At 31.7% G+C, this 24,858-nt stretch overlaps 1 protein-coding gene across 1 annotated transcript in view; it reads right to left on the bottom strand.

Annotated features, from left to right (window-relative positions):
- Positions 1–24,858, bottom strand: part of LOC129217317 (ras-related protein Rap-2a-like) — a 109,793-nt gene that overhangs the window by 24,735 nt on the left and 60,200 nt on the right. The window contains exons 2-3 of the mRNA XM_054851600.1: positions 7,319–7,492; positions 4,217–4,462 (exon numbers count right to left, since the gene is read on the bottom strand). Of these exons, the coding sequence (XP_054707575.1) occupies positions 4,217–4,462; positions 7,319–7,492 (420 nt within the window). The remainder of the gene's footprint in view (positions 1–4,216; positions 4,463–7,318; positions 7,493–24,858) is intronic.

Raw genomic sequence — 24,858 nt, 5'->3', positions numbered from 1 at the left:
GCGTTATAGGTTAAATTGCTTTTATTCTTTGAAGCAACTGACTTTTTGCCATGACAACTGAGAAAGTTATTCTTCATGATGACGACATTACGTCATTGTGATTACTTGGAAGACGATTTCGAAAGCCTTTTTTCAGAAAAACGTACGCGAATTAGGATGATTCATTTCGATAGGTGGAAATATTGTGTGAAGGAAAGTTGTTCAAAAGTGAGTCTCTTTAGAAGCCAGACTCTGACAAATAAGTATTGTATTAACGCTGAATGTCAATGAGGCTAGGAAAGTTACTATGAAATGTATTGAATACATTTTTTTGCAAACAATTTGCTAACAATATTAAATGATGATAATTTTGCACAACACAATTTTTTTATTCTGAACAAAAAAGGTAAAGCTTGCATTTGTTACTTTTTTTTCTTTCCTTTTACTATTTATTAGAATTGATAGCTATTTTCATGTGCTTATGAACACCTAACGGGGCTTACGAAACCACGCTGTTATAATTTACAATTATTTGGGACGAAATAGTGTTGCATGACAATTATAGGATGGACATTGCCATAACTCTAAGTAAATTCATTGCTTATTCTTTTATAATGAGTTCGATTTTTTTTTCTGCAGTTTAAGGGTTGCAAGGAAACAAGTAATATTAGAGATGCTGAAAATAATGAACATGTTTTTTAAAGGGACATGTATCATTTCTACTACATTATGAGTAACAAGATGACATTGAGATACTTATATGGTGTTGCAGAAAACAATTTGGAGGAAAGTGCGGCTTCAAGGAAACACCTAATACTGCTCCGTACACATTATTTTTACAAGTGTGTCCTACACATTTATTGGGGATCAAATATTTCATTTGCTGCATCTGTTTTGCCAAAGTATTAAAAATAACGTATCAAGAAATGATGAAGAGAAAACCGACGTTCTCAGCGTAAGTTTTGTAAATAAAACGATTGGTAGTTTTTCATTGAAAAAAAATCAAGTTTTTTTTATGCCAACATTGATATTATGTACAGTTGTCATAATACATTTTGATTCGGAGTGAAGATGTCAAGGAAGACGGGACGTGTGTAAATAAAAACCTTTTCGTTTTGTTTTGTTTTTTGCTAGTTAATATTTGCATGCATATTATTATACTTATATAGAGCAATCGTTCATTTTGTGTTTGTTACACTTTAAAAAAAAAAAGATTGCAATAGTATGTTGGTAATTTCCTTCCAGAAAACTGCACTATAGTTTGGTGTAAAGAATTTGAAATCACGTTAACAAGCTGGCAACAATAATTTTAATTTGTTTAAATCAGTAAAAAAACAATTGATTGCTAAAGAATAAAAATGAATCACCGAGAAAAGATTATTTTATACATATTTAAAATAAACACCACTGTTGCCAGATTATGCATGCAAAATTTTTCAAAAGAATTTTTTTTGATGAAGAATTTTAGAAAAAACAGAAATCATTTTTTAAAATCAGATTAAAAAAAAAAAACCTGTTCTGATGGGCAGAAACAGTGACCGTTTTTGAAATCAGCACAATAAATAGCATGAAGGTCAGTGAAAACTTATTTTGTATTTTTTGAAAACTGTGATATCAATGAAACAAAACATTGCCATTTGTTCTTATAAACTTTATAAAACTAAAGCAATTTTTAAAAAAATCTTATGACGTATCCCTAATTGTACTTATTTTTCAGCTTAATTATTGTTCACATTTTGTTAAAAAAACATTACATTTTTCAAGATTTTCTTCAAACGTTCCCTCTTTTTTGTTAAACAGTTCAGTATTTCACTGCATGCAATCTGTAGCTGCAAGCTAAATAACTTTGTAAGTAAATATTCAATATCTTTTTTGCTTCCGCATTTGAGCAAAAGCTAACCGGAAATACAGTGGGAGCAATACAAACAGACGTTTTACTCCTTTGGCATGTAGAGATCGCCAGACAAAAATGTTAGCTTATAATTCATCAAGAGATTTAGCATATGTGTACGATAAAGATTTGAGATAAAAGCAATTTTACAGTTATATCTTTAAAATATATGTGTTTACTATCGGGATAGTTTTGGGAGAAGTATTTTATGGGATTAATCCTTTCACTCTAACAAGTTTTGTCTTCATATTGCTGAACTAGCAAATTCGTTTATATCATCTTTCAAATAAATAAACTGAATTATTTTACATTAAAAGTGAAAGTATCTTTGAAAGTATCTAATTTGGATGGATTTAATTACTTTCTAAAGCATTAGAAAATGCTTAAAATTTTTGAGCGTGGAGTGAGAAAAGTTTGTATTTTTACATTAACATAAAAATACATCTCATAGTGTCAAAACCTCGTTCACTTTCTTCTCAACACTTCGTACTCCTTATCTTAAATCCTAATTATAATTGTGGCTTGATCTTAAAACTAATTACTAATTTCTACTTCATTTTTTTTTTCAGAAAATGCAATATTTTTCTTAAGCATTTTGATAGTAAAAATATCATTTTCTTCAAGCTATGTAAATTTTGTTATTAAGCCTTAGTTTAAAATTTCATTTTCCTAACAAAAGTATATTTAAACATTTTAAAAATATATCGGTTTCATTTTACTATCTTAAAATCAGTTATATACATTTTTCTTTCTCGTTAGAGCAGACATTTTTTTTAATAGGAAGCTGGCTGAAAACTTACATGCTATAAGAAAAAATTAATGTTATTATAGAAAAAAAGAGAGCTCTCAACTTTAAACTGTTGCTCCTTTCTTCCCAAATTAGCTATTACACAGTAGAAGCACAGTTATTCCAATCATATGGGACCGGACCCCATTCGGGTTATGTAAAATTCGGCTAACTGGATTTTCGCTGAAAAAAGTATCCGCTTCAATTAAATACTGCATTTATGTTTAAAATTGGAGAAAAAAAACTATAAAAAAAAGCTTTCAAATATATAAATGTAAGATGTAAGAAATGTTACTTTTACATGATATGCGTACGTAAGAAGTGCTGCACATTAGAAGCCAATAGAACTGCCCCATGAGATGGTGATTCATCACCCGTTGTTTCTTTTTGTTGTCCGTTGTCCTTTTTGTGCTTCGCGACAAAAAAAAGACAACAGCGCGTGTCGACAGAATTATTATTTTACGAATTACAGAACGTTAACTTCTTAATTATTTTTTCCTGAAATTCTGAAAGCGATGAAATTCGGATTACCAGCAATTCGGACTGTCAGATTGCGGATAACTGGAGTTCTGACATATTTTAATTCTTTTGTACTGATTATCGATACTGAAGATTTTGTTTAAACATTGTTTAAAAATTTGCAGTCTTATGTTATCAATAAGCTCTTCCCTGCTTCAATCAGAGCCGAATTTAATTTCACAAATCAAGACTTCGCACTATATTAAGCAACGCCTCGTTTTGTAAGAACTGAACCACCAGTATAACAGAAAAAGATCAGTTTTATTTTCAAATGAATTTAAGAGTCTTTAACTAGAACAGCTTTTCAAATTTTCTTTGATAAATGGAACTCTTTTTAATATTTACTTTTTTCATGAAACCTCTGGTTTATCTTCAATGATTTAGTTTAAGTGTGACATTCAAAAATGACTTACTAGCAATAAAAATGGAAAATATTCTAAATTGTACTTATTGTCATTAAAAGTATCACTTTAAAAAAAATAATAATTAAATGTCATTTTGATACAAATTTCGTATTCTTGTACTAACAAAGTCGCAGCTCATACATTGAAAATAATCCACAATTGTAAATTGAGTATATAACCCTCAATTCGTTTAGGTATTTTATCTGTTATTCGGAATATGCTGACTTAGTACTTCTTTCAGGATTTGTTTCATCAAAATTTTGAGTGACTATTTTAAACTTTAAAAAAAGAACACGGAACCTTTGATTGATCTCTGTGGAACCCTGGAGTTCTGCGGAAAACAATTTCAGAAACGCTGAACTAGAAGATAGTTTTATGAGTTATTAAATAATGAAAGAATAATAACCTGAACGTTAGCTTTTAGCCAGCTTCCCATAGTTAATGTCTGCATTCAAATAAGAACGCATTTTTGATTTTCTTTGAAATTTCTTGTGCATTTAATTTGTTTTTCACTTTCTTTGCGTACATCCTGTATGTCATGGACATCAGCCATAGATCTATTCGGTGATGATTTTTTCAGGGCAAAAGCCATGTTATTAAAACAACTGAGTTTACGACTTAATCTTTTGGACATACGGCTCTTTCTTCGGAAAAGATCCTGCTCTTCCAGCATGGCTTCTTGAGCTTCTTCGTGCTCACGAGCAATTTGGAGAAGTTCCAGGAAGACTTCCTTGACGTTGATGTCGAACTTCGCCGAAGCTTCGAAGAAAGGACACCCACTCAAAGCTTCTGATGCCTTCTGTGCAGCTGTTTCATGGGATACTTGTCTGTGGATTTCCAAGTCAGATTTGTTGCCCACTAAAACCACAGGCACTTGAGCACCTGGAGGAAGATATTGAGGAGAAATACTTTTCAGAGAAATTTCAGAACGTTGAAGAATCACCAGAGACACAATGCCGACTTCTGCCGTGGGCAGGTTAAAGGCAGTATCTGCAGAAATGAGTTTTCGAGATAGTTGAAGAAACTCGTTTCAGATTTAATAGTAACAATAGGGTAATGTTGGAATTAGACGTTTTTTTTTTCGCTCTTTTTTTCTGGGGAAACTGAATAATAAAGCTTGTATGATTCAACTAACATACAATAGCTGACCAAAATGCAAATAAATAAAGAAATTAATAAATAAAAAAGTTTGCAGTTGCTTTCCTTTACCTGCACACAGCAGATTTATATAATTTCCCATTGGTGTTCAATTATGTATGTGTGCTACCTCTTCCAGGATTTAAATGATAGTTAAGACCATATCAGTTGACGCCTAAGGAGAGGTCCATAACTGGCAGTTGGCTAACATTACACCGCTCTTCAAGAAAGGGTCTAAAGGGAGTGTGGGAAATTATAGACCTGTGAGTCTAACTTCGGTGGTTTGCAAAATTTTTGAAACATTGATAAAAATTAAGATAGTAAATTTTCTAGAGACTAATAATCTATTGACTAGTTTTCAGTACGGTTTCAGGAAAGGTAAATCTTGTGCAAATAATTTATTACATTTCTATGACAAAGTTACCATGGCTTTGGACAATAAGAAGCCTGTAGACGTTGTTTACATTGATTTTCAAAAAGCTTTCGATAAGGTACCACATGTTGCTCTACTTAGCAAATTAGCTGATATAGGAATAGCAGGGAAAACTTTCATTTGGGTAAAAAACTGGCTGACCGGAAGGAAACAAAGGGTAGTTGTAAGGGGAAATTATTCTAATTGGAGTGAGGTTTTAAGCGGGGTTCCTCAAGGATCAGTGTTAGGGCCTGTTTTGTTCATTGTTTTTATGAACGATATTTACAAAAATATTTCTGGGAACATGAATTGTTTTGCCGATGATGTCAAAGTTATGGGGACTGTAGAAAATGAAGATTAAGCAAAACAGCTGCAAGACGATCTAGACCGTATTACGGAGTGGGCTGATAAATGGGGTATGGCTGTTAATGTTGGGAAATGTCAAGTGCTACATTTAGGGCATGGAAATAAGTGTACAAGTTATTATTTGCAAGGTTCAGTCATTAGTCAGGCAGATAAAGTTACTGATCTGGGAGTCTTAATAAGTCAGGATTTAAAGTTTAGCCAGCAGTGCAGCATTGCTAGTAACAAGGCCAATAAGATGCTTGGGTTTATCAATAGATCTATTTCAAACAAATCTAAAGAAGTTCTCCTGCCCTTATATAGAAGTTTGGTAAGACCTCATTTGGAGTATGCTGTTCAGTTTTGGCCTCCTTATCTTAAGAAAGATATTAATGTATTGGAAAGGGCTCAAAGGCGAGCTACAAGGCTAATAAATGGACTTTCTCACTTAGATTATGATTCCAGGCTTAGAAGGGTAAAAATGTACAGTCTTGAGCAAAGAAGAGACCAAGGGGACATGATTCAGTTGTTTAAATTTATTAAAATGAAAGATGTTACGGGGCTGAAGTTTAGCACTGAAAACAGGACAAGGGGTCATTGTTTTATGCTATTTAAATCTCAGGCTAACATGGATGTTAGGAAAAATTATTATTTTAGCAGGGTAGTGGAACCTTGGAACAGTTTCCTGGAAGAGGTGGTAATGAGCAAGGGAGTAGATAGTTTTAAGAGGGTCATTGATCTTCACTGGGGATTGTAAATTGACTAAGACCAGTCTAGCTGGACCCAGAGCCTGTTGCTGGTCGTCACTTTTGTATTTGTATTTGTATTGTATAACTTTATTGAGGTATTTTTTTCAACAATAATAGGAACGGTCATTTTCTTTTTCCTTAAGAAGCAGTTCATTATTTACAAATTTTCATATTTTAAATTCAACCTTTTATTTTTTTAGGAATGATATGTGCAAAAAGAAAAAAAAACCTAAAAGACCGTACCTTAGACTTTTAACTAAGAATTTTCGGGCATTGATGTAAATAAAGTAACACGAACTAAGTAGTCTAAAAAAAGAAAGAGGCATAGTTAAATTTGAAAACCTGATGTGAACCCCGCAGTTAGGAAGAAAACCCCCGCAGTTTTCTTCCTAAGTTGATGATGAATATAACTGGAGGGATAAGGGTGAAAATTATTTGCAAAACAAACGTCAAATAAATACTGTTCCAAAGACCCCTCTTCACTACAAATACAAGAAATACTTTTCAATTAGTAGGATCTATGAAAATGTACGCACTTAATGAAAAGAAGTTTGTTGTTTCTATTTGATGATGCAAACTTTCTCCGAGTATTTTTGATGCATCCTTTAACTTGAAATATTTATGTTGGACTAAATTCTATTTCATTGAGCTTAATGTGGACTAAATCTTTTTTTTTTTTTTTTACTGAAGTACTACGAACAGATTAAAGTGAAAAACAAAGCAGTTAATCCTTGTAGTTAACAAACTTAGTTCAGTTCTACAACACTAATAACAAAACTGCAAAAAATACTACAGGCATAATTTGCTGCAAAGGATCATGGGTCAGAGAAGGCAGCTCCGTAATTGGCCCATCGTTGAACAGTTACTTTTATTTGAAAACTGAAATGAACAAACTGTTTTTGAACAAAACTTATTTTTTCTGTGCGATTTTAAGTCCAAAAGAAGTTTTCCGGAAACGGTTTAATGCTGTGGTTTTACACTCACCTACAATTAACAACCTTCAATTACCTTTTTGCTTTTTTTTCTATATTTCATTTTTATGATTTAATCGGTTTTAGAAAATCACCTCCTTAAAATACAAGAGACTCTGAAACTTACCTCTGATGTCGATGATGAGTTCATAAAGCTGAACTGCTTCCCTAAATGACTGCAGACTGTCTACAGAATACACGATGAGGAATCCTCTGCCGGATCTGATGCTGAGTTCCCGCATTGCCGGAAAATGATGCGATCCGGCTGTGTCCAAGATTTCAACAGTGTGCGAGATTCCATCTGAAACATAAAGTAACACATTCATCGCTTTTTTGTCTCGATTTAAGAACAAAATTCAATTCGTTATTAAAAGTAGGATTTCTGTAAAACAACACACGTCACTTTAACTCATAGCGCAAAGTTCACAGTGAAAACTCGTTTATTCCAGTCCTTGTAATTCAAATGGCTTCTAATCCAGATGTTACCAAGGTAGACATGAAAATTCAAATCTAAAGTCAGTTGCCAGTGGTTAGTTGCCACTTTAAGTTTAGTAGCCACTTTATCTAGGACTTTTTTAATGATAAAAATGGCATTTGAGATCTAACTAAAACGTTGGGCAACTCTACGGGTAACTAACTGATTGACATTTTTAAAGCCAAACAGTGTGTATTTTGCAACATTCAACGCAAAATATACGTCGTGCCAGCGATCCATTCTCTTGGATTATTGTGTTTTTTTAAGATGAATTTAATTACATAATTGAATTCTTGAAATACATTTTGGATGATTCAAACAAATATTTAAAGCATGGTAACTGACTGACATGCTACCATTTAAAATGTCAGTCAGTTACCGTGCTTTCAACAAATTTTTTAAAATCAATCAAAATGTATTTCGAGAATTCAAGTAAACCATTAAATTTAGCTTAAAAAATGCAATAATCCATTAGAAAAGATTGTTTGCACCACGTATCTTTTACGTTGAATGTTTCAAAATATTTACTGTTTTGCTATAAAAATGTCAGTAAGTTACCGTGGATTTGCCCATGCATGAGTAATTATACAAAAATGGTGTCATGGTTCTTCAACCATAAATTTTTTCAAAAAAAAAAAAGAAAAAAAAACAATTGAAGTGTACATAATGATATTTCTATCTGTTTGATACTTTTTATCAACTTGGCATTTTAAATTACTAAAATAAGTTTTCTCGATACACACTAATACCCACTGACTCTCAAAGAGTGTAGTCTCAAATACAATGCGCAACCTTTATCTCTTAATAAATCCAGAAGGAAGGGGAGGAACTAATGTTTAAACACTTAAGTTTCAAAAAAATAAGTAGCAACGACAAAAGGCACAAGTTGCAGATTACTGCAGACACGTGTTTCGGTGTCACAAGAAATGCCTTTTTCAATACGAAAGAAGTGAGCTTATGGATGAAAAGACATCCGGCAAAAGACGTAAGAAGTGAATTTATGAAAGAAAAGACATCCGACAAAAGTTCTTGTCGGATGTCTTTTCATCTAAAAGCTCACCTCTTTCGTATTGAAAAAGACGTTCCTTGTGACGCCGAAACACGTGCCTGCCCTTATTTGCAATTTGTGCTTTTTGGTCTTGTTACTTCTTTTTCACTTTTTATGCACAAAGTTATTTACATAACAGAAATTTTATTTCCTTTTACATTAACAGACCCTGTATTTATATTTTTATGAGTAAGAAGATGATCATCCCAAGGAAAGTAGTGCTTCAAATAGCTTTTAAAGAAGAAAATATCTTTAATTATTTTTTTTATAAATAACGAATACCTTATATGGGAAAAGGCCGCGTTTATTTATATAAGATATAAATACTAACGGAAAAGAATTTCTTCTTAACTAAACAGCTCACAAAAAATAAAGTTATTTCTTCTTTCTTTTTTACATGAAAGAAATAGTTCATGCACAAAGAAGCTGTTTCAACTTTTTGCTGAATCAAATAGCTTCTGTTAAAGAAACTAACTATTTCTACTTTCTCTTTCTTAAAGAAAATAAATAATTATTATGGAAAAGAATATTTATGCTTTAATTCCGATATAGAACAAATTATCCATATGAAAGTAAGTATCTGAACTTTCTTTTCATGCGAAACAAATGTTTCTGTTTAATTTTTATGTAAAGAAAATAGTTTAGATAAAAGAAACTGTAAATTTTCCTTTTTATTTGAATCGAAAAACTCATGTAGAATGAAGTATTTTCACTTCCGACTTTCATGAAATAAGTATTTCAAACTATTTCATTCAAAAAAGGGATTCTATTTTTACAGGAAATTTTTTTTTAAAGAAAGTTGCATACAGAAAGAAAAAAAAATCGTGTTATACATTAGCAACAAACCTTTCAGTGCAGGTAATTTGACTGCTCCAACTCATTTCCTAATTCAAACTTTTCAAGGAATATTTTTCTAAAATAAATTTACATACATATCTTTGTCATATAAGTAATAAGTAATAGTAATGCTATAAAGAGTTTTAAAATATTCACTCCTAAAGGTATTCAAATGCATTAAGAGTTTATAAAATTTGCCACATATGTAAAATGCGCAAATGGGTTTCGAATGCAGAAATATTTTTACGGTAATGATATTTCACTTAACTATATTTTACCTTTTCAATTTTCGGCGTCTACATTTGAGAAATATTTTCTGAAGTAAGATTTTATTCCAGTAAATAAAATTATTTGATAATATAAAACCCTGTCAGTGTATTAGGAAAAATAGTGTTGCTCAAATGATTCTTGTCTAAATGTATTTCTCAGTTGTTTCAGTATTTTAAGATGACATGAAAGCAAAGTTTATTTTCTGCCATGGTTTATTGGTATTTTGAATTGTAAAGAAAAGTTTCGAAATATATCTCTCTGATCGCATGATGCTTGAACTTGAACGTATTCATATATTTTTGGAATAAAAGTGGAGAAATTCTTAAATTGGGAAAACGCTAGTATCCATTATCGCAACGGAAACCGGTTTTCTTCATCCCTATTTTAACAAGGGAAATCATTTGAGTCTTAGTGCATATGAATTTAACTTGACTGTGAATCAGACTATTTTCCAAAAAAGTTGTTATTGCATGTAATTTTCTACAAATAACGTTATAAAAGAGCTAGTGTATCAGTCCAGCATTAAGTACCCCGAGGAAGGAAAACGAAGCAATAAACTATTCTTTGATTTGTTTTATTTATTTGTTTATATATTTGTTTTGAAGAGCAATGCATTGGGAGAAATCTACACCAAAAAAATTTCAGAATAACCTTAGGTTGTAGTAAATCAGAGATGATGTCTTTTTGTATTTGTGTATGTTTTTTAGGGTGTCCCCCCCCCTCCCCCCCCCAAAAAAAACGAAACTCGATTTCTCAAGTCGCACACTTTTTTATGTTTTTTCTCTTAAGTCAACACAATTATAAAAAAAATCCTACAATTGGAACAACGGCAACTCGTGCCGACTTGTTCCTGAAAGTGTGAAACAGCACTGTGTACTAGGCCGAATCAAAAAAAGATTTTTTTTTTTTTGGAAGTTCGAAATTTCATGTTGATAAAACGTTGCCTCTATAGCCCCACGTGTACCACAATTATATTTATACAAATTTAAAAATATTTAGGTGTCTAGCAAAAGGCCTAAAATTTGTAATTTTCTTCAAAAAAATGATTTTTTTCTATCTATATATATAAAAATCTCGTGTCACGATGTTTGTTCGGGGTAAACTCCGAAACTATTCAACCGATTTTTCTCAAATTTCATATCTATGTGTCATTTGGTCCAACTTAAAAGATAGGATAGTTTTTATAATTTTTTATTGCAAATTTGATATTAATTACGCAATAATAGTGTGAATTTATTGTTTAGTTTTAAAAATTCTTAATAGATGGCGGTGTAAGTTAATTAATCGATAAAACTCTAACATCGTATGACTTACTGCTAAAAACACCGTGATAAAAAAACTCAGAAATGTTGCTTAGAATTTCCATATAATGTTTTGGGATATTGCAGGTTATAATTCACTTCCTGAGAAAATATTATTTTAAATATATTTTTCAAAACGTTTCCTTGAATTGCTACAAATTGCGGATTTCACACCGTTGTGAAAAATATTTCTCCACCAGTATCAAGATTAACTAAACGTATTTAATAGGTGTATCGGTTTCGGAGCTGTTACAGTTCGTCCAGATTGACTCAACACCCAATGAGGTCGAAAAGATATCGGGATCACGAAGCTTTGCAAGACTTGCAGAGGAACTACATTCGAGTTACTTGCTTGAAAGTCTGTCTTCGCGTTGGCAATGCGTGCATTAATGCTTTGAGAGCTTTCTTAGAAAAGCAGGAAGGTTCCAGGCTATTATATTAAACCTGCGTTAGGCTTCTCTGAAGGTGCTAGAATCATAACTGCCTTTAACCAAGAAGATTATTGAATTCTTCAAAAATATTCCAGTTAATTTCAGGAAGGTTAATGAATTTAAGAGGAAAACAATTATTTTCTTTATTTTGTTCCCCAAAAAATTTTTAATATCATTAATTCTTGCAAAGATACGTTCGCAACAGAAAATTGCTGAGACAATTGCATCGTCAGGCATTGCTGCTACTTTTTTTTAATGGTAGACGAACAGCACATTCAGCTTTAAAGTTGCCTATTAGATATTCATAACAAACAAAACGCAATGTGTAACATTCAAGGAAAAAAAAACGTGGAATGGCTGTAGTGTTGCAAGAGAGTGAAATTATAATTTGGGATAAGTGTACTACGGCTCATGAGTAAAAGCATTCATTCGAAGCACATCATAGGATTGTGCAAGATTTGAACGGCATTGATAAACTTTTATGCGAAATTTTCTGAATACTGCTGGGTACTTCCGGCAGACATTACCAGTTATTCCGATGAAATCAACGCATGATTAAAACAATCGTTTTTATAGCGTAATGTCCAGATAATGCGATTGGCCATGAACATGCGAATATAAACGCAAAATAATCTAATCGTACAAGTATTTTCTAAGCAATTGCTGGGTATTGGAAAAGGGTGAAATTGAACTGTATCAAAATATACAGTACAACAAAGAGCCAGACAATTTCTACACTGCCGTTGAGACGAAAAGTGAACTAATTGAGAGTCTATTCCCAGATAAATTTAATTTTTTTAAAAATCATAATTGCCTCTGTAATCGCGCTGGTTTTGTAGCAGTTTTGTTTTCGGCAAACATTCTCGAACGGACAGGAATATTTGTGGATCGTCAATTGTCGACTGTCAAATACATATCCCGATGCATGTCGCAAATTGTATTTATTGGTCGCACAAAGTCATTGGGAGTTGACACTTTCAAATGCAGGTTTGACATAAGGAGAAACAGTATTCGTCAACTGTTTAAAACAATTTTGACGACATGCTATCCAACACAATCATCTTTTTTAAGGAGAAACTATATAACTTTCACGTTTGAAGACGTATTTGATAAAGTTTAACAAACACAAAAATGTCCAAATCCAGATTTTACACCTGAGATGAATATGAAGCTTTAGTTTTAACTGAAGGTTTTTGCTTTTCAATTTCAAATTTGCCACCTTAGTTATTATGATCACTTGATAGTTGGGCCACCGACTTAGTTAACACTGATTTGCAACGTATAACAACAGAGAAATGACGTTGTCTTAGCTACAATTATTGCGAATAATGAGCCATTACTGACGGCTGGAAAAAAAAAATTTCCCATTGATGCTGAACAAGCCTATACAGTTGTCGATGAAAACAAAGCAGTAAACATTCCAACTGAATTTTTCAATTCCCTGGATACACCAGGAATGCGACTACACGATTTCTGGTTGAAAATTGGCCCAACAATTTGTTCTTTTTCGCGATTTAAACCCACCTAAATTACGCAACGGTACACGTTTCTTCACCAAAAGTCAACAATTTTGACGGGAAAGTTAAAAGGAGAAATGTTTGTGTTGCCACGTAATCCATTAATAGCGTCATAAATTTCAAACACATTTGAAAGGCAACAATTTTTGATTCGTTTAGCTTTCGCAAAGACCATAAATACATCTCAAGAACAAACAATGTCTTCTTTCGGTTTGGACTTGAAACATAAATATTTCTCTCATGGGCAACCATATATCGCCTACTCACAAGTGGAAAGTTATCATACTTTTCATATTAGCAAAAGACTGGTTAAGCAAGAACATTGTGCACAACTTAGTGCTTAGACAGTTTTCAAATAATAGAAACAATAGTTCGAAGTCAATGTTATCTACTTCATTGAAAAAATTTAATTTTTATATGTTTTTAATTTAGTTAGTGTATTTTGTAAAGAAGTTAGTGATTGCAATCTGTAGAGAAAGCTGAGTGAATAAAATGTAGTGTAGAATCTAAAAGTGTATGGTGGTTTACGATTAGTTTCTACATTCGGTTATTTTACAATAAGTTTCGATATTTACTATCACTTTCAAGTTATTTTTGCTTTTTTTTTTTTTTTTTTTGGCCGAAGTCATTTTTGCAAAATTTACTAAGCGTAAGTATAGTGCTTTTTCCATAGAAAATTTAGTTACTACTTACTGAATTCAATAAGTACTTTCTTCAGCCTGCACTGTAAAAAAAAAAAAAAAAAAAAAAATCCGAAACGTTACTGAGTAAAAATTTTCGATACTTGCTTGCAGTTCTGGCTAAGCTTTGCTATGTTTGCATTACTGCTTATAGAAGTTCCTTAATAAATCAGAAAGGTGCTAAGCTTTTTTTTTTAATCCCTTTCTAAGTTTACACATAAGTTCCAGAGACACGACTAGCTTCAAACGGAAAGATCTTCGAATTTTACAACAGGCTTCCGAGATAATTTCAGGAAGGTTATTAACTTTTATCGGAAAACTTTCCGGGTTTTGCTATGACATGTTACTGGCAGAACTGGCTACCACATCAGCTGCCCATAATTTTCCAGGAACATTTATGAATCGTTTTTACATTGAATCATGTCCATTATCAATCTCATATGTTTTAAAATCGGCTATACTATTTTAAGCTCTATTAAAAATATTTATTTGATTCTATCAAAATAATGAGTATAAGTTTATTTTAATCCAACTTCTTTGCCACAGCAACGCGTGGCTGGGTCAGCTAGTATGTATATATATTTTTAAATGTTTTTTTAACAAGCTGAAAAATATAAACATTAAAGTTAGTAATTAACGTAAAATATAAATTTTTGCTCTCTTGCAATATTTATCATCCTTCATAGTACTAAAATATGGATTTTCTTAGGTTTAAGTTAAATTTTTCATTAAAAATGTATTATTTTTTATTACTCATTTGCAAAAGTTAATTTGATAATGTATTCGCAAATAATTTTTGTACTTGATATTTTATTTAAATGTATACATGTTTTTTTAAAAGATTAATAGTAAAAATCAGTTTTTTGAAAAAATTTATAAATTTTAGGCCTTCTACTGCAAACTTATATTTTTTTAATTTGGATAAATATTTTTGTGGTTCATGTCACGCTTTAGGGGTAACGTTTTATCAACATGAAATTTAGAACTTCCGAAATCTTTTTTTGATTCGGCCTAGTACATTGGGCTAGTTCACATTTTCAGGCGCAAGTCGACACGGATTGCCGTTATTCAAATTGTATGAAACTTTTTTTACAGCTGTTTTGATCTAAAAGGGAAAATATAAGATTGTGTGAGACTTGAAAAATCAACTTTCGTTTTTTTTTTAGATACCTTAATGTATATGTACACGTCTAAGGAATATTCAAAATACTCCGACTGTTTTTCTTAAAAGTTGGCACAGAAACAGTTAAGTATATGCTGTTTCTGTAAATCTTATTTTATGCGCTTTTTGGTTTAAATTTAAACAAGCTGTTACCAGAAGTTTGCTTTAAGGAAAACGAAAAATTCACGCTTATTAAAAATCTTTTATCTTTCGAAAGATTGTTTTATTTATTTATCTATTTATATTATTTACTAATGTTATTTATATTATTTACTAATGTGCATGAGATGAAACTTGTTTTAAACTTCGTTGCGATTTCGTGTAATTTTATGTACATGTACCTTGAATCAAGTCCTGGAGCAGCTTGAAACACTTCTCCCAAAATTCAAATTATGTGGCCTTTAATCCAATTAAAAGAAAAAAGAGTGGAAATTTATTTGGAAGAAATGTCACGCCTTTTCGATTATTTAGCATATGTTCACAAAGACTACCTGCGCAAGATGGTATCTTTCCGAATTTCGTGGAACATTAAGAGCACATATAATATTCGTTTAAAGTAGTTTTAAAATCCCATTTCAATAAAGACGCAGCTCAATTTTTCCCGTCATCTGAGAGAGTTTCATTTAGCGTGAGAAATTAAGCGACGTGAAAATGCATATCATGGATACTTCAAAGTTAAATGTGGTTTGCTCCCCTACTTACTCGTTTAAAAGGAATTATTATGAGTCAATGAATGAAATATGATGATGCCACTAAGTACTAATGTAAAATTTACATTAAAAAGCAAAAAAACTAGAATTTTATTCTTCGATAACGCGGTTTAATTCATGAAAGAGCTGAAGCTACTAATCTTAAATTTCAGGAAAATATATTTGATAACCTGCAGTGCTTTCATTTTTAGTAAGCAACTGCAAATAACCCTGAAAGTTCTAACTACATAACCAAAAACCGTTTAAGCTATAACACACTGCTTTGGCTCGCGTAAAAAATTGTCACGTGTATGGCCCGTGAGAAAGAAAAGAAAAACCTTATCTACTTTACCTACAACTGACCTACAGCTAATTAACTTATATTGAGTGGAGTTTTTTCTTTTACTGTTTTTCCCCTGTCTGATTGACATGTTGTATTGAAACCCGAACATAGTTGAGTGCAACAGTTAGTAATTAAGACAAGTTTTAATGTTACAACTTACATGTGCATTTAACAGATATAAAAACAACTTGTAACAATAGCCGAATATCGTTTGTTGATGAAACTGAGCGTTGGTATTCAGTATCGACAGGGGGATCTAGCCAGGCTCCTCTTTCCGGACAGCTACTTCTGCGGGGGGGAGGGGGGCAGCAAATTCACCTTATTCCTGTAGGGGTTTTCTTTCGTTGAGACTCAAACTTGTAGTATAATGGGTTACAGTAACAATTTCAAGTTTTTACCCCGGCTCGAAAAAATCCAAGATCGTTCATTATTGCTATTATAACTACTCTCCACAATGTTAGAGCGATTTAAAAAGGTATAGTAAGTATGAAATTTCATGATAAATAAAATCATACCCTTGATTAAGGGATTTTATCTACAGATTTTTTTTTTTTTTTAATTTTCAGGTGGATTATATTTTAGTGCAGTGTGATAACAATAACTCTGTGGTACTAATATACAAATAAAAGTACATTCGAAAAAGGCTAATTTAGTACCTCAGAAATAAATGTGTTAATAGCAAGAGCTGCTTCACCAACTGAACAGGAAATATATCTCGAAATACATTTAATAAATAAATAGCAAGTATTTTACTTTTGCAAATTGAATCATTCTAAAGGTCTTTTGAAAACGTACATTAAGTAAACAAATATTGATATACGTATGTTGCTTAGGAATGATTTTAATCTAAATTAATTTCATACAATTCTAGAATTTCAACATGTAATTTGTCTGATTAAAATATTCTCAAATTTAATTGTATTTTTTCTCAAATTTTAATGACTTTGGTGACACTATTCGTTCACCACGTTCAAACACTGATTTCGGTTCCTGTCTCTTATACCAAGAAATATAGAGCTGGGATCTTAAAGAAAATTGAAACTCGTACAGTAAAACGTATTTAATAATCAAGCATTTCCAACATTTTTCATTTTGATATCTTAATGGCATTTTTTGCAATTGTGTTTTTTTCTCATTACCACCTACAGCAGAAATTCAAACGCTTTTAACAACGAACTATTTTTAGTACCAAATAATTGAAAAAAAAGAGAGAGATTCTGAATATGTGTTGAGCGTTTATTTATGAAGATATTAACAACTAGTATGTTGTGGCCATCACGAAACTTTCTTCTATATTTTTCCTTTTTCTGATCCCTCCCCATGCTTGACGAGGAAGCAATATTCCTAACAAAAACAAAATTACACATGCAAAAACTTGACGACCATCCCAATGTCTGAATTATTGTAAAAACAAAACAAAGAGCGAAAATTGAAAGTTACTTTAAAAGCCTTATTTGAATTAATTATAAATATTTTATTTATTAACAAACATAAGATGGCAACAGTTAAAAATTTTAAATCATTGAGATAATATTTCCGATCATTTCCATACAATTAAAATCACGAGAAATACGCAGACGACAATCTATTACGATCTATCTTTCTTATTGTTGCATTATTAAAACTATTTTTATTCGCAAAAAAAAAAAAAAAAAAAAAAAAAAAAAAAAAAAAAAAAAAAAAAATCAACACCTCTTGGAGCGATTGGCGTCCAAATTGAACCAAAGCCTGTTTACATATGGATTCACATATATTCCAAATTTCAACCAAAACGTAGCATTACTTCTTGAGATAGGGCACTCACAATGGAAAAAAAGAACGGGCGATTGCGCTACCCCCTTTTTATCTGTTGACACCAAAATAAAATCAGCTCGTATACCCACTAAAGGCTACTTGTCAAAAAATTTTTGTTTTATTCCGTTCGTTATTTCTTGAGATACAGCAGTCACAATTGACGACAAAAAACGTTCTATAACTCAACCCCCGTTTGAGCTACTGACACCAAAATCAGCACCTGCTCCTGTTAGGGGCAACATATGGACCAAATTTTGTTTGATTCTGCCAGTTACTTCCTGAGGAATAGCAAGCACGCGTAACTCAAAAAACGTCCCATTGCCCCACCCCCCTTGGAGGAATTCGCGCCAAAAACCAATGGGCACAAGTTCACATAGGGGCACATATGTGTACCAAATTTCGTTCAATTTCATGCGGTAGTTTTTGCTGTAGAGCGGCCACAAAAAACTGGTCACACACAGACGTGACAAACATACACACACACGCACACACATACACACACACACAGACAGACAGACATTTTCCAAAAATAGTCGAAATGGACTCAGCACACCTTAAAACGTTCGAATCCGTCAAAATTCGAAATTCGAAAATTTGCACGAATCCAATACTTTCTTCTATATATTAGATATAGAAGAAAGTAAAAAGGCAGTTCCTCATACGTATAAGATTGACGAGTGTTGGGGATTGATTGATTGAATCAAACTTGAAGAAATTCAAAGCAGAAGAAAGCTATAAACAATCCTATTTTTCATATAGCTCATTGTTGATATGTACAACTACTTTCATAATAGCTTCTAAAACGTCTAGAATTCTTTTTTTTTTTTGCACGATTAAAAGTAAAAGCAAAATAGATTTGAATTAAAAAAAAAACGTTTTAGTGTTTTTTTTTCTTTTTCTTTTTTTTTCTTTTTCTTTCTTTCTTTCTTTTTTTTTTTTTTTTTTGGTGCACTGATTGAGAGAAAAATTAAATTTCTTGTACATTACTCGATTAAAATTTGGCTTCATCTCATAGCACTGTATAGACATAGTTCTTTATTTTTATTTCATTTTAATTTTACTCTTATTCATATAGAAAATTTTATTTCAAAATTTTCTTTTCGTTGTTGTTGCAATTCATTTGTATAACGCGCTACCCCCATTTTTGTCCACATAACATATTGGGGGAAAAGTGCTTAAATTTGAACTATTCTGATGCAAAACAAAGTAATAAACATAATGCGGCAAAGAAAAAAGAAAGCAAACGCCTTCAAAATGCTTCTGACACCATTATCGCTGATTCTTATCTAAAATGACCCCTTGACTCCAAGTATGACCAACGTTTTCCTCATCATAACCACCTTTTTGAAAATGGACCCAATTCCCCCCTCCCGCAATTTCCCAATGTTTTGAAGAGTTTGAAAGCCATTTTTTTGTTTGGGGGAGGGGAGGATCATTAGAATAACCAGTAACATTCATTTCACGGGCTAATGAGGAGCAAAGTTTAAGAGCATGAAAGTTTGGAAATGACCTAGAATATCATGATTGGTTTGATGATTTAAAAATATTTCTGAGGTTGAAATATTTCTGAGAGAAATACTCTTATGCGTCACCCAACTTGCTCCAAACGTTAATGCTTTTGAAATTTGTACCTCTCTGGTCTTTCAGAAGAACGTTAATAGTTAATGAAATGCTACCTTCTCCTCCAAATGAAAATAATGGCTATGAAGCACAAAAACTGAAAAAAGTGGGAGGTGGAAAGGAGGGGGTACATCCAAAAAGTGAGACGTGATAAGAGGAAACTGTGGTCATATTTTTTAAATTAGGGATCTCACATAAGCTCCAGCAAGAAAGGTGTCAGAATCATTTTGAAGTTTTTTCCTTTTTCTTTCTTTCTTTTTTCTTTTTCTTTTTTGCCTCGCATTGGAATTGGAGTTCACTGAAACGTAATAACTAAAAAATAGAGAAAATGACTTTAATATCCTTTTATACTAACCTCAATGCTTTTTTCTCTCTAAATTCACATATTTTAGTTATCTTAATCTTAATTAAAAATATATTTGAATCAATTTGGAGCCAAAGACAATCAAGCGAGAGAGAGAGAAAGAGATGCGGTTACTGTAAAAAAAAAACATGTGTTGATATACGGAAAAATAGGCTCGTTCAATTTTGGACAAACTTCCTGTTTGAGAGTGAAAACAAGTAAAATGTTTTTAATCAGAGAATATCTGCAAAATATCTGAAAATATAATTTGTCAAAACAAAAAGAAAAAAAAGTTTTACTAAACTGTAGCAAATTGACGTTAAAAATTCAGCAAGCAAAAGTGTTGAAATTATACATTCGAATTTCGAAAATGAAGCATTTATCACAAAGCTTATTTCTAAAAAGTAAAACTGCATTAAATGTTTCCAAACCAGGATTTTAATCTTTAAATGCAAAAATGTCTTATTTGTTCTGGGAAAGTTCGACTTCAGAAATGAATTCATAACAGTAAATTGGAACCTTTGCTAGTGCCGAAAATTGGAGCCTATCGGAAGTCCCGCTGTGGGCACAAGACAGATGAAAGGATGAGTAACCATGGCAACTCAAGAGAGGGGCATAGCCCACGTGAAAGATTCGAATCTATTTATGGAACCACATTGCAGGATGCATTTGAATCGTTGCATCGATCAGATAGGATATAAAAAACTGATCTTGCTAATATAAATAACGAGAAAAACTTTTCAAAGATCCGCCTTCGTGTTTTGTCTTTCGTTGCAAATGAAAAGTAAAAATTTTAAACATGCGGAAGCGAGATACATTGTATACTTTTAAAAAATATATATATATATATATTATTTCAAATTTACTTAGGGACACATTAAATTACAAGTTTACTAACACTTTAATAAACATGAAAATAAGCGTTAATACAAACTTTCAAACACATGGGAATAGTATTAAAGATTTAGCATAATAATTTGAAAAAAATCAATGGAATCATTTGTGTTGAAGCAGGATTTCAAGAAATATTAAAAAAACTAAGAACTGTAAAATAGTGCGGCAAGGATTATTACAAGATCATATTCATTATTACAGTTTCAAGCAGTATACGAATAGCTTCTAATTTAGGGTAAGAATATACAAGAAATGAAGACATGCAGCATTTGCAAAAGAAGTCCTAGCTGTAGGTGAACTCCTAAACTTAAATGAAGCTATCAATAGCAGAAAAGGGAAAGATACGAAGCGACGAAAAGTCATAAGAAAATGTTTAAGAGAATAAAAGGATTTCGGTGCGGACGATATAGTGTGCGATTTATTTCATTTATATTTGAAAAAGTCAGTATAATTAATTTCCAACTGTACAGACAGCAAATCGGGCTAATTTATAGAACCCAATACATGGTTAAAAATAAAACAACAAAAAAATGTACAATTCATTTACAAATCTATAAATTTGCGTCAGCGCAATTATTCCTCTTTAGAAAATGCGAGAAATAACGGGGGAAACATTCAAGGAGCAAAATTTTAAATCAATCGATGAATATTTTCCGGTTCCATCACCGGTGTCAAATAGTAAAAACAGCTGGTCATTTACATTTTAACATTTAAGTTAGTTTCTAAATTACAAATATATTTTTACGTTACTACAAAAAATCAGTAAAATACAAGAACTTAACTAATGAAATAGTCCATCTAATTAGACTAATAATAAATAAAAAATAGTTAGTAATTTGCATCTAGTGTTCTAAGGGATTGAAGTGCACCTAATTGCCCAAAAATTATGCTACATTATTTTCATTTCAGTGAGTTTTTTCATTTCCTATTTACTCTTTGTCTAGCTTGAAGAAAACTAAACTGAACACATCAATAACTTATTATTCCAAAAAATTACGAGAAATATCATTAAATTTCCAAAGTAAAATTATACTTATAGGACTTCACTTTAACGTAAATAGATGGAATTATATTTAACACCGGAGAAAAGAATGTTGTTTTACAGTGTTTGGTAATGTTTTGAAAAACATCCTCACTGTTTTTCTTTCTTTTCTTTTCTTTTTTTTTTTTTTTTTTTTTTTTTTTTTGTGCCAGTTGTATAAAAATTGATTACTTCTCGGGTACTTAAACGATGCACCTCTTAAATGGTCATTATTCAATGCTGGCGTCAAGTGGCGAAAAAACAAATTCTAGTCCAATTGGAAAATAGCTTGCTAATTGTCAATTTTTCCTGTTTTGTGATCATAAAGTGGATGCTTTAAGGTTTGATGAATTTTAGAAAAATCAGTTTAAAAAAAAGTCACAAAGTACCGATGCACTCCTACAAAAGCACTGTATAAGCCCAAACATTTTATGGCAAAGAATCTGCATAAATGGAAAGATTTTTGTCACACTGGAGGATTGTATCTACTTTTTCCACTTTAGCAGGCATAGTGGATCAAAATAGGGCAAAACAGATACATTTACCAAATACTCAAAAGCAGTGTTTTTAATGATATTAACTCCAAATTGTTGATTAATAATAAAAAATGTAAGAGACAATGTAAATAAAGTCCTTATGGAGAATTTTAGATAAATTACACAGTTATGCTGTTCAAGACTTTCTACATTGTCATTAAATGATGTGCTGCTCTGATAATTTTCCCAAATATAAGTAGTTTGCAACATGAAATCATGTTGCAATTTTTTTTATGCTTTGTTAGTAAGGCGAAATAATGATTTACTCGTCCGATCCAATTTTCCCGAACGTATCACCTCACAGAAAGCTATTTATCACGCTTTTCAGCTATTTTACATAGTTACTAGCGGACCCGCACGGCCTCGCCTGTGGCTGAAATTAAAAGTTCATTTGGTTTGCGTGTAATATTTACAGCTAACTTCGATTATACATATAGTTTTTTTCTTTTTCTTCTTTTCGAGATTCTCTGCATATTTTTGGCAGATGAAAAAATTTAGTGATACAACTACCAGTTGATTGTCAACTATACGTCAACAACTGTATTTTTTCGAGAAAAATGTAGAAGTAAACAAAGACATGGCTGCATGTGCTTACGTACGCTAGTCACTGAATTTAGCACATTATACTTGGCTTCAAACATTTCAAGATATCTCAAAGTTGTCGTCAACTTTTAGGCCATTTATGAGGTCATTTCCTGTTGGAAACAAGAAAAAAAATGTAACGAAACAAATGGAATGAAAGAAGTAAAAATAACTACAAAGCAATTCCTTTTCGAAAGTGAGCACCATTTATCTTTAATTTGTGATTTTATTCTCCAACTTAATCATTTAGAATAGTTTGGTTTGATTAAGGTAACTGATTGAAGTTGCCGGCTCAAAAATAGCTTTTTCCGAAACCTTGGAGCCTGGTTTGCTTTGAACAATTCCTACAGCTCTCTTAATACTCGTAGGAACTTCAAACAAACTTTATCTTATGCAGAAAGTTTCACACTTTTGAATGATCTAAAACTTAAAAATGTGCATGAAACATGTCTCCATCATATTATTAAATTTATGTGAAAAAAACCTTAAAATTTGAAAAAGAAAAAAAAAACAAAAAGAAAAAACAAATTTCCAAAAAAAAAAAAAAGCTCGAGTTTCACATTTCTATGTTGCAAGCAAATTTTGTGCCAAATTTCATGAAAATTGGCCAAACGGTAAAGGCGTTATGCGCGTCACACACATCCAGACAGACATCCCGACAGATATCCAGACAAACTTTCTGCTTTATAATTATTAAAACTCACCATTAACGTCATCCAACCGTTTTCTTACTTCGTAAATACAATGTTAGTAAAAAAAATTGATGAAATCACTTCGTAGTGAAAATATATTCGAAAAATTAGCAATGAGATAAAATGTATTAAACTTATAATCTGAAAAAAAAATAAATAAATAAAACTTGAGCTCAACAAAAACTTCATTCTCAATAAAAACGCAGTAAACAAATCTTTTCTGCGTTGCATAATTAACAGAACCAATCTCATCTCATTCCAAATAATAACCCGAAAGTAATTACGGTGCTGTAAACAGTTTTATTAGCGCAATGACGTTTATCTGGAGGGAAGCAATTGTTCCGGATTTTACTCGTCAAGTGAGAGCAATTGACGGCAGCAATCGATACCCAGTTATTATACATTTTTCGTGCGCTTACATTCACCCGGGACAAAAATTTGCGTAACATTTTGAAATACTATTGATGGTTGCGTAATTAATTTTGAGTAAATCATTTGTCCTGTCGGAATAAATATCTTGGTTAATGAAATTTGTGTTGAAAAGTTTCATTCTTTGGTTTGTTAATCACATGTGCTACATGGAAGGGATAAATGGTGGAAATTTTTGGAATGAAATTAAATGAAATTTGTTAAATTCGGAAATGAGGAAAACAAAGAAACAAACAAGGTGGTAACTTTTGTTTGAAACTATAAAGTAAAACTTAGTTACCTTAAAATTTAAGAAAGTCGTATCTATCTATGGAAAATCTTAATCTTCCAAATGCCATTATAATTGAAGAAATTTAGTAGTTTTGAATTTAGGCAAAAAACAAAAGGCATGTTATGATAATGTACAGGATGCGGCTTAAACTCCTTTGTAGCCCCAACAGTTTCTGAACGGTAAGAGTTCTTACCACTATAGTCCTAAAAGTGGTGTCTTAGTAGTTTTTTTTTTTTACTTTGAATTTACTAGTAAGAGCGTTGTCATAAAAATGGCTCTTGACAACAATTTTTATAAAAATGCTCGCTATGCATGAAAATCAACATCGAAGATATTTAATTTATACCGTTTGGTAAATTTAATGTTTGTTAAAACTGTGGAAAGCAGTTATATATGTTATTTATATACCTATACTTACCAGAAAAAGCAGTGTCTGCGCAACGGTAAGTGCTTTGTTTGCGCATGATTTTATACGAATCTATCGCAAAGGTAAGTACTTTGTTTGCGCATGATTTTAGACGAATCTATCGCAACTATAAACGAAACAAAATTGGTACACACGTATTCTTGAATGATTTATATTTGTAATTCTTTGAATTATAAATTCCAATCAATCGCCATATCCTTAATACACATCCGAAGCTTTTTATCTAAATTAGCTAAAATTTCAGTACAAATGTCCTTGCGATGAGTTTAATACAGTCTAACTCGGTTATAAATAGCGTGAAATGC

Source organism: Uloborus diversus, chromosome 1, assembly GCF_026930045.1.
Source record: "Uloborus diversus isolate 005 chromosome 1, Udiv.v.3.1, whole genome shotgun sequence".
Classification (NCBI taxonomy): domain Eukaryota; kingdom Metazoa; phylum Arthropoda; class Arachnida; order Araneae; family Uloboridae; genus Uloborus; species Uloborus diversus.
The sequence above is the reverse complement of the archived record's forward strand: the minus strand, read 5'-3'. Positions and strand labels throughout refer to the sequence as shown.